Source organism: Amphiura filiformis, chromosome 15 (genome assembly GCF_039555335.1).
Source record: "Amphiura filiformis chromosome 15, Afil_fr2py, whole genome shotgun sequence".
Taxonomy (NCBI): Eukaryota; Metazoa; Echinodermata; class Ophiuroidea; order Amphilepidida; family Amphiuridae; genus Amphiura; species Amphiura filiformis.
The window spans coordinates 10,717,771-10,735,723 of record NC_092642.1 but is presented as its reverse complement, the minus strand read 5'-3'; the positions used below and the strand labels follow the sequence as shown (position 1 = coordinate 10,735,723).

At 36.8% G+C, this 17,953-nt stretch overlaps 1 protein-coding gene across 3 annotated transcripts in view; it reads right to left on the bottom strand.

Moving 5' to 3' along the window:
• LOC140171242 (quinone oxidoreductase-like protein 2 homolog) overlaps positions 1 to 17,953 on the bottom strand; it is a 53,520-nt gene that overhangs the window by 32,540 nt on the left and 3,027 nt on the right. For 2 of the 3 annotated variants that reach the window (XR_011861580.1, XM_072194471.1), the window contains exons 2-5: positions 7,494 to 7,662; positions 5,997 to 6,096; positions 2,324 to 2,382; positions 1,026 to 1,091 (exon numbers count right to left, since the gene is read on the bottom strand). Coding sequence is in view for 1 of the 3 variants with exons in the window: in XM_072194471.1 (XP_072050572.1) it covers positions 1,026 to 1,091; positions 2,324 to 2,382; positions 5,997 to 6,096; positions 7,494 to 7,662 (394 nt within the window). In the remaining 2 variants the exon portion in view is untranslated. Of the gene's footprint in view, positions 1 to 1,025; positions 1,092 to 2,323; positions 2,383 to 4,878; positions 4,976 to 5,996; positions 6,097 to 7,493; positions 7,663 to 17,953 lie in introns of all 3 variants that reach the window. The other variant, XR_011861581.1, reaches the window with a different exon arrangement.

The window sequence follows — 17,953 nt, the reverse complement described above, 5'->3', positions numbered from 1 at the left end:
TTGATTGCATGTTCAATTTCATCATATTGAAAAGAATGAAAACATCTTTTTAATAACAGATGACCGGTGTTGTTTTTATTTCAGATAAATTTTCTGACATTTACTGCAGCTTCAGATCATCATCCCAACTTCCCATTGCAGACAGGATTAACTCATCAAGTTTTTGCATGTATAAATCATGACGAGGTGCAGTCGAGTCAAATTTGTCCGGGAGAATTTCTTTTTGACTCAATTTGTACACACAAGCAAACTTACATGAGCTCAAACACCATGTTGCCATACACCAACGTTTCAACTAAATTAACTATTTAGTGATGACTACTGACCAGCAGAACTGTCTTTGACCTAATACCTTGGGTGCTTACAATGTACATCAGTCATTTTGAGGGGGCACTTATTAGGACACCCATTTTGTAAGTCCATGGATGTCAAATTACCACAGCCTGCCTTTATACATGTAAGTGCTTTTAACACCCTAGTGTCCATATGTGATGCAATCAAGCAAAATCAGTCAGAACTCAGAAAATATTAAATTTTCAGTTACTTATAGGTTAGTAAAAAGCATTTACAAAGCTGGATTTTGCAGAAAATCCCATTGAAATTGATCAACCAGTTCCAAAGATATGAGCAATTAAATAGTTTCCAAAACAAGAGAAAACATTATATTTCCTTTGTTTGGCTATATCTCAAAATCAATATTTCCGAGTTCCAATTGATTTTGCTTGATCGCATCACATATTATTGAGGTTTATCAGGTGGATGTTGACAATTTGCCTCCCCTCAGGCATGATATTATTAATATTTCTTCATTTTTCATGCAAGACGTGTTGCAAATTGGGGCTTACATGTATTAGAGATTGCCTTTTCCAAGTCTGAAAACTAGGGCGGCTTATTAGGGTGGGGTGCTTATTAGGTCAAATATGGTGCTTTATATGACAATTGGGTATAATTGGATGTAATTATATGACCTCTGGATATAATGTTTCATGCTTTTCCATTTTTAATAGTTAACATGCCACATATACCTCTTCATCGACAATGCACTGCTCTGCAAAGCCACCAAGTGCCGCCATGGCAACTACACGGTCACCCTGTAGTGATTGAAATAAGATAGTGAATGCATTATATTTCTGACACTTATCTTAACTTTTACAACATTTTTGATTAAACTCTATGGAAGCATAAAAGGTACATGACAAGGTTACATCACCTCCTTCATTTATAGTAACATACCAAAGGTTTTTGCTCCTGAACATCTTTCAGTAACATACAAAGTTATGTGTTGATGAGTTATGGACTCTTTTGATCACCCTCCTGAGTTGAAGATATGATTATCCATTTTAAGATCTAATCAAATGTCGGTGACAATGCTGACCAAGTTGGAAAACACCAATTTGCAAGATGTTAAATGCCAATGTCTTTAACACATGTACACCATGTTGTCATTTTGTTTTAAGATGCACTAATGCTAGGTTTTCTTCAATTTACATCATCAGATTTACAAATTTATTGAAATATGAGACACACAGTAGCTTATCGATTGACTATACTATGTTGAGGGTTGCACCAGTGTTTATAGCTAGTAATTGAGGTTTAATTGCTCATCATTTGAACAAAATTGTCGAAATATAACATTTAAAACATTCTCCAGACTTCTGCAGCCTGAAAATTCCATTATGTGCAACTTTGGCCTTATTTTGTGAATTTGATTGATTTCCAAGTTCAATAAACTTTTCAATAGGTTTTAAATAAGAAGACACTGGTAAGAGCTGCTGTTGCATTTTCTATTTTCCATTTCTAACACTAATCATTGGTCACATCACATCACATACTGTTCTATACGAAAACAGACAAAAGTGTTGCACATACAGAGCTATACAATACTGGTTTTAGACTTAGCCTCAAAATTACTTCAACTGTTAAATTAATTTCCCTTTTTATGAAGAAGACACTTTAACATTTTAATTTTTCAAGTAACATTGTGTAACATGGTATTAAAGTTATAGCTCTGTATGTGTAATGATTTTGTTTAAAATGATATTAAACTTAAAGCTATCTGTATGTGATGTGACCGACATAAACATGCACCTGATACCTACAGGGTTATAGCTAGACCAAGTTGAGTGCCCGCTAATTTTACTATCCAATTAGAGCACTAGCTTGGGGCACAATCTTTTTAGCGAACATGATGGATTGGAGAATAGGATAGGGGGAATATTTTTGGTTTTTCACTTTTTGGGGGAAAATAAAATTTAAAAAAAAATATTTTAGTGGCGGTCCGTGCCGACCGGCGTGGCTATAACACTCGATAGTGGATACCGACCTTAGATACTGATGTGACTCCCTCTGCTACTTCAATTACATCTCCTGCAACCTCTGCACCTACAAACAGAATTTTCAAAAAGGTACCAGGCAATCACTTAGCTGTTTAGGAGATAACTTATAATCGAGCACTCTTTTACAGCAGTTTGTGATAACTTTTTTCGTGTATATATAATAATTTTACATTATTTAAAGGAGGATTTCGTGATCCTAGCATCCTCTTTTTATGACATTTTTCAGTACATATCCACGAAAAAAGCCTATTCCCAAAATTTCAGTTGATTCCGATTTTGCGTTTGCGAGTTATGCATGATTATGTGTTACACTGCTCCATAGACAATGCGTTGTAATTTCGTTCTGGTGCACCAGAACGAAATTCAAATTTCACGATATCTTTGCAAAACGAATTAATCTGCAAGAAATATTTTGTACATAAACATTATGTAGCCAGAGGTTTCCAGTGATATAAGAATCTTAACTTTTTTGAGAAAAGTGGGGGATGAGGCTGTGGATCACGAAATGCCCTTTAAAGGAGTATTTTGTGATCCTAGCATCCTCTTTTTATGACATTTTGCAGTAGATATCCACAAAAAAAGCTTATTTTCAAATTTTCAGTTGATTCCAATTTTTGAGTTATCCATGATTATGTGCTCCATAGGCAATGTGCTGTCATTTCCTTCTGGTGTACCAGAACATAATTCAAATTTCAAGATATTTGCTATATGAATTAATCTGCAATTTAAAAAAAATATTTTCTAATACATAAACATAATGTAGCCATGGGATTGATGCTTTGGATCATGCAATGCTCCTTAAAATGATCATTAGAAAAAAAATCATGTTATGTTGATTATGAATATGGCCATGAGAGACCCCAAATAATTAAGAAGTGCTAGCAGTGGCCCCGGGCAGGGGTCCAGAAGGGAGAGCAAATTTATGAAGATCAAAAGCCTAAAACTGAATGAAAACTAATGTGATAGCACCCTCAATTTGAATTATCAAATGTCCACATACATGTATGTGACCAGGGGTCCATTTCACTAAACTTTTAACCTTTCGTAACTCATGTAACCGTTCTACCCTATACTAGACGTAACTTTACGAAGAGTCCCTGTAGTAAATCCCTATTACTTATGAAGGGTACCATTTTTAAGAATGTTTAATGAAATGGAACTTACGACTCGTCGTAAGTTACGAATGATTTTGAGACTTACAAAGCTTCGTAAAGTTTAGTGAAATGGACCCCAGAACTAACAGCATAGTTACTCAGAAAATCAGTAGAGGTGCAGAAAATTCTTAAAAGAGTACAATTTGCATTGAGGACTTTGCCTGAGAGGACATAACATCATGAACAGAGATGAGGGGCCCACTACCTGAGTCATGTGTATAATCCTCTCCTGACTGTAAATACATCCACTACAGTCGGGATACGTCCTACCGGAAGTAAGGATCTACCAACATCATTCTGGTGATGCATATCGACCATGATAAGCGAAACCATCAATAGTGAGTAAATATTTGGTTTTGTTCAAATGAAATTTATCTTACTGTAGTATTATTTTATAAAATAAAATAATAAAACCTTTAGTATTTACACTGATATTGATAATGAACCCTAATTTTGATATAAATAAATGAAAAATGATGATGAGTGACTGGAAGGACTGGAAGATGAAGTTAGCTGCAATTATTTAGAAATTGGCCCAGTGCTATGGTTACTGGATATCAGGAATAGGAAAGTGGCTCTGGGGTCACTTGATCTGGTAGTAAGGTGGTTTGATAAGGAAAGTAGCTGTGTATTGTCAGCAAGTATATACCATGATCAAGACAAGACACTGGCTGTGTAAAATAGTCTTCTCATCTAGTGTATGTGATTTAAGCTAGTAATTAATGGTAACTTCAAAAAGTAGTCAATCATGAACTAACTTGAATGAACATGATTAGAAAAGTGGCTGGGGATAGGAACTAGCTGTGTATGGTCACCTCAGTTGTTTTAAAATGGTAGAGCTTGTTTCTGCTCACACAAAGCTCAAAGTCAGTAAATTAAGAATGAAAAGGGAAAAGCTGGACCCAGCGGGAGGGGTTGAAGGTTCTTCTTGTAAATGAGGGTACAGGATGTGCGACAGATTCCGGGTGCATTTTCAGCCATTTAGTTTAGACTCCTGTGCATTTTCAGCCATTTTGGTTTATTGATGGCCCTCAATTTCTTGCAAATTTGGTTTAGAAAAGTGTAATTTTTCAAAATGTTCTAAAAAAGGTGTAAATTTTTCATTATTTTTTAAGTTAAATTTGCAAAATTTTTCCAAAAATTGATATCATTTCAGGTCTGTTGTTCATCAAATTTGGTTTAAAATTGGGTAGTTTTTAGGAGTCCCTAACACACCTCACATAAAGGGTATAAGTGGTTTCTGCCAACAGTAACCCCATGGCCAGTAAATTATGATATAATGTTGAAGTAATGTTAAAAGGAACCCTACTGAATTGATTTAGGAAAGTGGCCATGTATGGTCAAGATGGATCATGGTTAAAGAAACTAGCTGTGTATAGCCACCTCACCTGGTATGAATGGTAGAGGTGGTTTCTGCTGATAGGTACCCTGTACCAACAGTAAATCACTGAAATTAATTGCACAGGCACGGATAGCTAAACGAACCTATGCAACAAAATATCCGGACACAAGAGAAGAGAGAAAAATAACATATTAATTGATGTTCAAAAATGCTTGCTAAGTGACACTGGCCAGTTCTGGGCTTGTTCAAGTTCTTTGCACTTTGTTTCAAAAATGGCAGATTGTTATTGAAACTGAGGTACATTTATTATTTCCATTTAAAATCCACACTCTCCCTGTAGAAGATTTTGTAAATATTTTCCACAGGGGAGTGTGAATTTCAAATGAAATTAGTACATTTAAACCAACTCTATTTGAAACTCACCCTCCCTCTGTGGAAGCTTCAGGTCTTTTTCAGAAGTTGTGTGAAATTCAAATGGAGCTGCCTAGGGGTAGTGGGGACTTTAATAGCCCAATACAAAGAGATTTGTCCCAAAGAGAACTGACTCCGCCATGTTTGTGTGTCAATCATGGCGAACAAAATAGTGTATCTCTGGACTATTTCATTGTACGCCCGGTATACTTCAATTCGAAGTACATGCATGATGCTTGTTTGCATGCTATCCGTGCAAAACTTTGGAATGCTCAAGCTTAAAGACGCAGATTATCAATTGATATTAGGCATTGCTGATAAATGCCAGAGGTACACTATTTTGGTCTCCATGCATAACAAACCAATATGGCGGATTTACAATAGTTACGCATAAGGCAATTCTGAGTCTGTTCTCTTTGGGTCGAATCTCTCTGATTAGTTCAGTTCACACACTAGCTTTGAAGTTTAGCGTGTTCTGCGTTAGCTTAGCGTTACTTGGTGTACATACTTTTACGAGCACGATCAAAGTGGTGAATATGTACACACAAGAAACAACGCTAAGTCAACACAGCACACACTGAACTTCAAAGTTAGTGTCGCTGATTGGAGGTAGTGATATAAAGTACAGTAAATTTGTGTAAGTAATGACATGTTGGAATTTCCGCATAAACTATTGAAACTATAATGTCAGGAGGAGGTACACTGCAAATAACTTGACAAAGCCATGGAACTAGTCAGTGCCACTGTAATTACCTGGAATAAATGGCAAGGGAGGTTTGTCTTGATACAGGCCTGCTGCCATTAGTAAATCTGAGTAGTTGATACCACAGCCTTTGATGGATAAGCGCACTTTCTGTAGGAAAGATAAATACTTTTCACTTACATGTATACAGTAAGCCAAAAACATTAAGGTACCAGTTATGTTCACCTCCTGTATATCCTCAATAAAGACAGATATGTCATAATTGGAACCAGCAGCCAATAGCCGCATCTGTTAGCTCGAATTTAAGACCTCATTTGTTGAAATTGTTCAAGAAATAAAGTCACGGCGATCCCAAAACCCAAGGAAGATACCGATTTAAAAGTTGCAGTTTGCTGCATTAATGCCCTATTGATTTGTACACAAAGTGCTGGTGAACAAGAGAACTAGCGCTGCACTTCCATTGATTAGCATGTTAAAATTAGCGTTGTGCTTTCATTGATTAGAACACAAAAGTGCAACTTTTGATTTCGTTTCTTCTTTAGGTTTTAGATCACCGTTTCTTTAATTCTTAACCAATTTCAACAAATAAGGTCTTAAATCAGAGCTACAGAGTACTGGTATTGACTGCTTGTTTTAATTTTGACATATTTGTCTTTATTTAGGATATACAGGGGTGAACATAACTGGTACCTTAATTCTTTGGCTCACTGTATATTACACCATCCTTCTCATTGCGAATTTGCATCATTGTTTTGATACTCAAAGAGTGCAGACTCTGCCATGTTTGCATGTCGTTCGTGGAGGGCAAATAATGTACCTCTGGATAATTTTGCTATGCGTCCATCAAACTTATATTAAAGTGTGTTGTTGTTTGCGTGCAATGCATTGTGCCATAAATGTATGCCAAGTGCACATACATTTGTAACACTCAAGCTTACAGACCATGAGATGCAAATTATTGTTGGATTTTGGGCTCTTGCTGACACAGGAGGCACACTATTTGCCCTCCAAAATGGTGGATTTACCACACCGCCATCGAATTGGTTCTCTTTGGATATATATTATTAGTTTCTATTTTCTGGGAAGATAAACCAAATTTCCCACAAAGTAGCAATATTTCCTGCAATATTTTCATGTATTTTTTAATTTAGGGAAATAAAATTTCCCTCCAAATGCCAAAATTTACCTCAAAATGCTACAATTTGTCTGGAAGGAGCTTCTTGAATTTTACATTTTTCCTAACATGCTGGCCTTTAATCTGCAGGGGGTATGCTTCCAGCAGAACTGGAAATGGAGGATCTTTGGGAGCTGATGGCGTATCGGTATAAAGGTCAAAATCAAGGTTCTTTCTTTGCTTTCTGGTTAAAAAGCGCCAAGAGGAATGAGCACTTTGGGGTGATTTAGAGCTGAAATTATCACAATCAAGGGTCTTTCAGTGCTCTGTTTTGGTAATATTAAAGTGGTCTTTCAGAGCTGCATGGGTCTTTTCGAATCCTGGGGAACATACCCACCCATAAGTGCCCCCTCCCCCAGGGTCTGCACCTTACCTGGCCGGTACATAGTTCTTCGCTAGGTACCTCTTGTAGTTTAAGTGGTTTACCCAACTCTGTGCATACTGCTGCTCTGTGTGTGGATCTTGCACTGGACACTGGGGACACCTGTAGACATCGATGGAGCTTTGGTGTTTGTGCATTTCTGGTTAAGTTTTGTCCTTGCCTGTAGTAAAAAAAAAATCAAATGACAAGTGTTAATCAAATCAAATCAAATATTTTTGACATTATGTGGTATGTATAATCCACAGCAAAAAAATCAACAAGTCTTTTCGTGGTGCATTGCATAAAAGTGAACTTGCTCGGCTTATAATTGGCAAAAATTATTTGGTTTTTGTTACTGCGCACACCAATCCCAACTTGCGTTCATGTCACACACAACTAGTGTAAATGCTGCACCCAACTCTGTGCACACCAAAATACTACAAAGCAACAGTAAAACCTGATTTGATTGCCCAACCCTCCAAGACTATCAGTGGCGTCGCCACATTTAAAGTGGGGGGGGCAGATTGTTCAGTTCCCCCGAATGGAGTCTGATTTTAGTGTGTAAGGTGCGGTTTTAGCGTTTTCCCCCGAATGACCAACAAAAGTGGGGGGGGCACGTGCAAAATGTGATGCGATACCGGTTATATTATGCCCTGATCAGGTATTTGGTTTTTCTTTCTACATTTTTTTGTTGGTTTCTTTAAGTCCTTTGTTATTCATCCTTTTTCAAAATTTGTTTGAAATATATATTTCCCTACATTGAGAATCTGTGGTATGCCACTATGTAGATATTCAGGAAATAAATTGTAGAGCACTATTACCCTGGGCTAGCCATGACCATGTAGGCCTACTGTCAGAGTGAGAATTTTCAAGGAACATAAATTTTCACGTTGAATGCCTATACTTTGTATACTTTCTTTAACATGCAAAATATAGACCATAGGTCAACTATAGCTACTCCTAACGTTGGTCTTCTTTTCAGCGTAGTGGTAAAAACCTTATAATTCCAGCAGATTACAAGCTGATCAAACTATTGTTCACAATTGGCAAAACGTAAAAAACTATGTCCACAAAAATTTCCACTTTTGCAGTATATGAGCGTGTTTCTACAGGTGCACCGCTAAGTTACCGCTAAATGGATAACGCTATCTTACCGTTATCTTACCGTTTAACCTGCTGTTTCCACAGACAGGTTTTTGCCGTTGGCGTGTTCATACCGTTTACTAGTAATCTGAATGACAAACATGTTTTAAAAGTGCATTTTGTCTTACTTTTTACCCCGGCCTTTTACGGTAGTATGGCCAAAATCTTGCATCGTAGGCCGAGAATTAATGTTAGAATGGATTGTTTAATGGTTGATTATTGCTAAATAATCTTTTTTTGTTTGTTATATTTTGCAAATCAACAGAAAAGTTTTACATTTTACACAGTTTTTCACTATTTTGTAGCATTTACAAATTTCCGTGAGCAAACCCCGAATTCTGTGAGTTTTTCTGTTTTTCCGTATCACGGAGAAATTGTGGCTTTACATAAAAGTTTGGACTTGTTAATGTTGCCCAGGCTGTTATTAACGTTTTTGTCATGTCGTCTGTCCAATTAACATGTTGATTAACAGCCATTTTGTTTGATTTTGCTCAATAATCAGCAAGTTACCGCTTAGGTCTGTTTCCACAGAAAATCTACCCGCTTCGTCAACGGCAAAAACCTACTCCAACGAGGTTTCCGTTGGCGATGAAAAGGCGTTGCAAAAAGGCATTGGAGGTTGTTTCCACAGGAGTGATTAACGGTTCCATACCGTTTCCAAAACGGTATTTGGCTCTGTAGAAACACGCTCTATGTCACAGGCGGCAATTCTGATAAAGTATTGGGCTATTCCAGTTGAAACCCCCCCCCCCATGGAAGACATGATCTTAATCTTCCACACAGGGGATGTAGATAACCCAATTTGAAATTAATCACACTCCCTGTGTGGGAGATTAAGGTCATGTCTTCCAATGGGTGTGTATGGATTTCAACTGGAATAGCTCATTGCACACCTACAACAAATACCAGCAAGCAGGTTTCACAACCAAGTGTCTTACATTCATATCTAGATCAAAGTTAAATATTCTAATTGATAAGAAGCCTCAAGTAAATCATCAACAAATACAATGGTAATATGACTCAATGAACAGTGTGATGAAGGAAACATATCAATAGCTGCCCTATCATAGATTTCTGTAAAGTATTATAATAATATATGACAGTAAGTTTTGATCCAAATAGCTTTTGTAGTTGCTCAAGATGGGGAGGGGTGCATCTGCTCTAACCAAAGAGTTCCATTTTTTTTCAACATTTTGTCACCTAAAGACCTATCCACTCTTTTAACAATCCATTGTCTTTAAATGAGTTCCCAATTCAAAGACATTTGAGCTACATATTTTGTTTGGATCCAATCAATGTAGGGATCACCATAGAGAAATCACATATTATGTAAATCTGCTTTGAAAAATACAGCCTATGAATTGGGTTTATCTCTAAGGTATCGAAACTGCAACTTCCCTAATGTCAACACATAGAAGAAAACATGACAAACTACACCACAACACTGATAAACATAATGCCAACAAATTGTACAAAACACACCAGGACATGATGAGCAGCAGGTTAAAAAGGAAACCAATAAATGATTAGAAAACATAGTAACTCACACACATATTTATTATTTCCCTTCACAATTTTAACAACTCATAAAGACTCATGCATTTTACTCCAGTGCATCAGCTAAAAAGAGATCTCTAATAATCGGGCAAAAAACAGATCAGAAGGTAAAACTCGATACACTTTAGCATGCTTGTGCCTTCCCCCCCTTTTCCCCAAGTTGCCACACTCATGCGAGAGGTGCCACCAGTGCCGCCGACAAGGGGGGTTAAGGGGGTGTGTTACCCCTGGGCCCGGGGTCCTAGGGGGCCCGTAAAAATAAAGAAAACATACCTCAGTGGGTCCCATTAAAGCAAAGAAAAGAGGGGCCCGTAAAAAGGGGGCTCTGGCGTTCATTTTACCCCCGGGCCCGTAATAGCTCTCGGCGGCACTGGGTGCCACACACACCCAATGTAATCTACCAAAGTATTGTGACCACTTATATGAAAATATGTCTAAACAGGGATGTGGTCCCTGGTTATGTGGTTTAAGTCCCAGGTCTAAATAGAGCAGCTACAGACTTGTATGCTCTTTAATTCAAGATACAAATTACATCACAATGCTGGTAGCCACCGTGTTGTCAAGTACCAATTCTGAAATGGCCGACAGTCTATCGTGAATACATTTTGGCCACTGATGTTCACAGACATGCAAGCACAATGTCCACACCATCAAGTTGGAAGGGCTATTTGACTGACATGAAAAATATAGCTAGTGAGGCTAGCGAAGCATTATTGGGTGTTATACAGAGGCCATTGTCGAGAACTAGTTTTGTAGAGAATGAGGTAGAGAATGAGGAAGGAATTGAACAGCCAGATATTAATCACAATAATAGGAATGATGGCATCGATACAGGTGAGACCATAATGTAGTATTGTATTTTTATAATCCATGTTGAGTTCCTTCTGTTCAGTAATTACAAGGATTATGACTCTAGTTTTATTTCTTATAGTACATGTATGTGTCAAATTTTTATGTCAAAGACATTTTTATGCTCAATCATTGCTATGGTCTTAGTAAATTTGAATTGAGCAGATCAAATGTGTCATTTGGGCAAGTCAAAGATTATTAAAATAAGAAATAAAAAGTTCGTACTGTGCCGAGGCTTCATTTAAGGTCCGAAGCATTTTTAAATTAATTTGACCGAGGGGTCAAGCCCCAACACATACAACTGACCAATAAAATGATATGTGCTACGAAAGTGCCAATTGGTACTATAATCCTACAGACATGTTCCTAAGTTTAAAAAGAACCAAATTTATATCATGGCTAGTAATAAGTGGACCTAATAAAGAATGTTCTTCAACTCATGGCTTTTTTAACCTTAACAAAAAAGGAGAGAAGATATACCAAGAAGTCAGTTAGTGCCCTAATCGTTTGTGGCCTTCCCAATTTTGTGTATTGAAGGCCACGTTTTACATACATCAATGAACATCAAAAGAGTTCTGTGTTTGAAAACATAGTGTCCTCCGCAACCAGTTTGGTCCGCGTAACCAAACTGGCTGCAGAGGAGACTACTATTCACATAATGACGTCGGCAGTCTGTTGCATTGGAAATCAATTTTGCTTCGAATGCTGAAAAGGGCCGTACGAGCCAGCATTTTACCAACACAATTTGTCTTTTTTTAGGAGAAATACAAATAAAAAATTGCAACAAGTGTGAACTTGTAATGTAATAATTATTTACTTTGAATGGAGTTAAACTTGTTTTTGCAATGCCCTTTAAGTATCGATTGAAACAAGTCACTGCCACAACATGGATTCTTATTTTTTTTTGGGGGGGGGAGTAAAGTGTGAATGTGAAACAAGCAATAAAATGTTGCTGAATTTAAAGGCAAATTAAACAGATATACAAGAAAACCAACTGATTTTGAAATTAAGTTATTTGTTTACTGTTTTATTCATTATTGAATAAAGACTTTTGTTTCTACTTCAAAAGTGTGTGATCCTCATAGACAACGCATAGCGCGCTATTAGTAATAGTACTACTGCATCACTCCAGGAGTCGGGGGAGGGGGTATACATTTTGATTCTGAACAGGAATAGCGCTAGAATACACTCCAGAGTCTGCAGGGACCCCAAATTTGCAGAAATAAGAAAGTAGGGGGTCCGTAGTAAAGTTTGGTGAGTCAGAGTTGGACAGATTGAAAAACTGGGGGTCTACAGGAACCCCTGAACTTGCAGAAAATGTTAAAATAGGGGGTATGAAGTATATTTTGGTCCGTCCGGGACCCCCAAATGCAGCCTAGCGCTACCTTTGATTCTGAAGCCCTTGGTAAAGCTACAAAGTAAATGGATTAAGGGGGAGTAATCCAGCAATCCAGTATTTTTAAATATAATACTCATGGTGCAATTAACGGGAAAACTTTCCCTCATTTAGATGTAACTTAATTGACCTCTTTGTAATTGATAGGTTACCATGGATTAATATGAAAGCAGACACATGGTCAATGGAATGAATCATTTAATCAAGTAATCATATAAAAGGCGACACTGACCCACTAGTACTTATAGTTACTTCTCACCCCAATCTTAAATTGTGAGTAGAATATCTGAGCATATCTGAGGGTGGGGGGAGGCATTCACTACAAATGGGTGACGGGGATGTGCAGCCACATTGACCCCCATTTTTCAACTCCCTCTCACCCAATGACCCCTTTTTGTTTTACTGAACTCCCTCTCACCCAATGACCCCCTTTTTGTTTTACTGAACTCCCTCTCACCCAATGACCCCCTTTTTTGTTTTCCTGTCACCAAAAGACCCCCTTTTTCAAAATTATTTGGATTGGAAAATTTCTGATAATCTTTCACCGAATGACCCCATTTTTTTCATTATTTTTCTTCAAATTTTTTTTAAAATGTCAAATTTTCATGACTTTTTGAAAATTTTTGAAAAACTTTATGTTCTGACCCAAAATTTCCCCCAGTCTCACAGAAAGACCCCTTTTTGGTAAGATTTCCCCCATCCATGGAAAGGTCCCCCTTTTTTGGGCCTTTTCACTGAAAGACCTCCCTTTTTCGGTGTCTAGGCTCTCACCGAAAAAACTGCTGTCCACACATCCATGTCACTTCCAAAGTCAAGTACTCCCAGGGCATGGGCCTATAATATAGTATATAGCCTATATATAAAGCTTTGATGCCATTCGCTTCCTTGATAGCTCAGTGGTAAGAGCTGCTGGTGATCTAAATACCCAGGGGTTCCAGGTTCAAATCCTAGTCAAGTCTTCCTTGGCCTATGGGGGGCAAGTCCATAACCAGGGGGCTGGGGTGGATGCCCCCATCACCAAAGGTCCAACAAGTCCCCCTTTTTTTTACCCAAAAAGTCCCAATTTGAGAGGGTAGCAAGCAAAAAAAATAGAGGTAAAAAAAGGTCCAAATTTTGAAAAAAAATCCACTTTTTCAAAATCAGCCCACGCCAAATCCTGGTTACGGGCCAGGGGGATATAGATTACATGCATGCCATTAACCTTGAGCACTACGTAATTAACTCTTGGTATATGAACCTTTGTGAGGTGTTAACATTTCCTTTCTAAGGAGATTATTTGGGTCATATTTTAAATTCTATTTAATACATACCAGGTTTTCACATTTATTTAGTTTGATATGATTAGCAATGCTTTTGGACGTGTTCATTTTTCTTGCGGGTTTAAAATTTATATTTGCTTGCATTTCCAATATTTTTAGTGACAAGTTTGTTTATAAAAATAGCAAAAATCCTGTGATTTTTTCTCCTGTATGACATAAATAAATACATATCACTTGTTGCTCGAGAAATTGTTCAAAATACAATGTAATGCACATGTACCGGGACTTGAGATGTTCATGCATTAGAGGCACCAACATCTCAATATAGTGTACATTATTTTGTACAATTTCGCCACAGACTCTAGAAAGATTCACTCAGTGGTAGCATTTATTTAAAACCTACAAGTATAATTTGCAACGCTCCATTCTGATTGGTGTTTAAAATGAAGATATCATGTAATTGACCAATCAGAGGCAATGTTAGATCGGCAGTGCTCAGGAGGTTAAAATGGTTTTTGATTAGGTGCATTCAAGTTATCACCAGGAAGTTAGCTGTGACATTTACAGGATACTTTATAACAAATATCTTTGTGGAATAAATTTTTTAAATCATAAAACACAAGTTGAATTCTCAGTTTTGTTGTTTCTACAGTGTCTTTAATATCTTTTATAACAATCAATAAACATTGTAAAACTTCAGTAGTCTTTAAGGTCTATCTAATTAAGTGTTGTCTCAGTTTTTTAGCATACTGTGAAAATTTCACATTTCATTTCAACCACAAGTTCACCCCAACTTTCACAAAACCTTTTGACACATTCACCACATTTTGGACTTTCAAAATCAATCATCAAAATAGACACTAACAGTACAATGCTTCATTATTTTGCATCATAAGCAAACGCTCTGGAATTAAATTCAATGTGTGATTTATTTTTAAGGATTTTGAAGATTAAGTGAAATGAAAAATTGTGTTGTCCCTTTTACGGATTCAAAAGATTAAATAAAATGTACTTTGCCCTGGTTTAAGGTGAGGTTCAAGTGAGTTAGACATAAAAGTACTGCAGGTTTCAATTATAAAACAAAGAGCACTATGAATGGAGAGACACCACGGAGTGAGGAATCTGATACTTCATTGTGTTATTAGCGATAGATTTCCATGAAGTGCACAGATCATCTTTCAACAATCAGCACATGGATTAGTCACAATGAGCAAGGATTTTTTTTATATGAACATACATTTATGATATGAATGAATGACCAAGCAAGGTTACATAGTTATCAACACCATGACACATATCACATAGACGGACGGCTACCCACTTGACATTGTCATGACAGAGTAGGCCTATAGTAGACCTATATCCTCTCATCCAGTCCTGTGTATGCTGGATTTATTATGATACTGACTTCAATCAGGAGAGGATAGCATGAACCACAGTGAGCATCCTGTTGGAGTAAAGGCTGTGTTTTAGGCAACGAATTTCCTTCCTGTTCAACCAAAGTTTCATTGTTGGCCACACAGACTATTATGTATTCTTTTCTACCACCAAGTCATGGTGTAAACTTTACTACTGGAAGATGATCTATTGGAATTAAGTTACTTGTATTATTATAATGCTGTGCTATTCAGGATATTAATACCTGAACAAGCTACACCTTGAACTTTTTGGAGATCTAGGAAAGAGATTACAAAAACGGTTTCACTGACCTGTCTGAACTTCAATTTGTGATGATAATGTTGTAATTTTTGTATTGGGAAAAAATGCACCGATGATACGATGGAGGAATTAAAGGAAACGACTGCATATATCAAAGGATAAGCGATACATGCACTGGAAATATTGCAACATTTATGGAAAATACTGGAATTAATCAGGATTCGAACCCAGGAGAATTTAGCACAATGCAAAGAAGAGTGCAATCAGCGTTTGAACTAGGGGCTAAAGAAAGCAATCAGCCTGGTAGGTAACATAATAGGTAAAATAACTGTCAAGGTGGTTGTTGACATATGTGACATGGTCTGTGAAAACCCTTCACATGTCACATTATCCTATTTTGTTTTATAAAGATAATACACCAATAAAGGCTAAAACTCCGAAACTAATTCTTTTTTTTTTTTTTTTCAATCCTTTTTTGTTCATAACTTTGGATGTTGAAGTTGCAGGAAATGTACAAAATGAAAACAGTTCTAAAAAGAGTTCTAAAAGTACATTTTTTGTCTACAAAACTCAAAAAAAAAAAAAAATTGAAAATGTCACCATGTGAAGGGTTTTCACAGATCAGTATTGACACAGAATACATGGACAGTGCATGCATCAATTTTAAACACAGATACAATAAGTTTAGTTTGTCAAATACTAGTATGTGCACTTCCAAACGGTACTAGCGATATATTTATTTAAGGTTATACAATGTATTGTTGGTCGAAGCAGCAGAAAAAAAGTAGTTCACAGAATCTTGTGAATGGTAGTGAGCTTTAGCAAAAATTGCATTGCTCAATTCATAGCGAGCGTGTAGGAGAATTCAAATATCACAGACATACTTTTGTAGGTCCTGTGGTTCTTGAGTTATGTTGTAAAGAGGGCTGAAACAACAACACTTTTGTAAAATGTACATAACTCATTCAAAACAATAAATTAAGCAAGTTTTCAAAGTATATGATTTGTAGAATGAACTTTTGCAAAACACCAAAGTGTCATTTTTCAATAATATATTGATTCAGATAATGAAAATCAATTTTTTTTGGCTGCTTCGACCAACAGTACCTCGTAAATTCGTAATGGCAATTATCCTTGTAAAAAAGAACTCTAATTACAAAATGCAATGCCCCAGGTGCATTAATTATCTAGAGAGAATACAATTGCATCCTCCAATTTTTAATATAAATACAAGAAGTAACAGGCACACTCTGATAATTAAAAAAAAAAAGCAATGTTGAAAGAAAAAAATATTGAAAAATGTTGAAGGAAGAAAATTTGTCAGGCACATTAATTTCACTACAACCTACATGTACCAAATGCATCTATTTAAATAGAAAAATAAAAAGCAAATATCAATCTATCATCCAGAGTCAATCAATCCACCAATCTATCAGTCAATCGATCAATCAATCAATTGATTATCGATCGATCAATCAATCAATCAATCAATAAATCAATCAATCAATCTTCAAATTATTAATAACTTGTGCTACCTGTGTAATCAAACTTTGTTACCATCAATCAATCAATCAGTCTTCAAATTACTAATAACTTGTGCCACCTGTGTAATCAAACTGTGTTACCATACCATTTTATTTTATTTGCCAGATAAAGCAAACCATAATCACAAAGGTACATCAAAATATTGCACAGTAAATTATAAATGACATGAATGAAGTACCGGTACAAAGTAAAAGAAAACCCAGAGTCGGCAATTGTTGATCATATTATCATTACGCTGATACAGGAGCAATCACCCCCTGACAAAAAATGAACGAAAAAAGTGCCCCTCTGACAAAAAATAAAAGAGAAAATCAGGCGGGCAAAGAAAGAAAAGGGGCAAGGAGCCCTTTTCTACCGAAATTCAGCCTGAAAATTCAAAAATTTTGCCCCCCACCAAAAAAGCTGACTACGCCCCTGATGTTGGTGTACATACATAAATTATGGCTTGATGTAAATGGGTAAATGGCATACTGACTAATTAAAAAGATGATGTGTATGGGCATAACCTACATGAAAGCAGGTGGTGTATGACGTGCAGTCCCTAAATTCAGTAAATTTTCATCAAATCAACCGTGTAATTGAATGGGATTATTTTGAAATTTTAAAACGCTTGAAATATCACAAACAAATAGGCCTATGTTGATAAATAATATAAATACAAGCTAAAACCGTTGGGGTTCGATAATGAACCCCACAAAACTAACCGAGTATATGGAAAATGCCATACGGCCGGACGGTTTCACGAGTTGCCGGCTCGATCATGTCATCCGCCGCCTGCATGAAAGTATGAGTGTCATGTCCAGTGAAGTCTCACTGGATTTGTGAGCCCAATATCCTGTGCCTGGGTGAATGACCAACACGCAATGGCAGGTTGCAAAATAAGGATTCTGAAGGGCACCCAGTGGTATGAAAATCTCAACTTTTTTGAGAAAAGTGGGGGGATGAGGCTTCTTGTGTTTTATTGCTGACCAGAAGTTACACAGCAGCGCAGTAGGATGAAAACCGCCGTTTTTTCAATACATCACAGTAGCCTTATAGTACAGAGAAATCTAGCTTCGAATTTG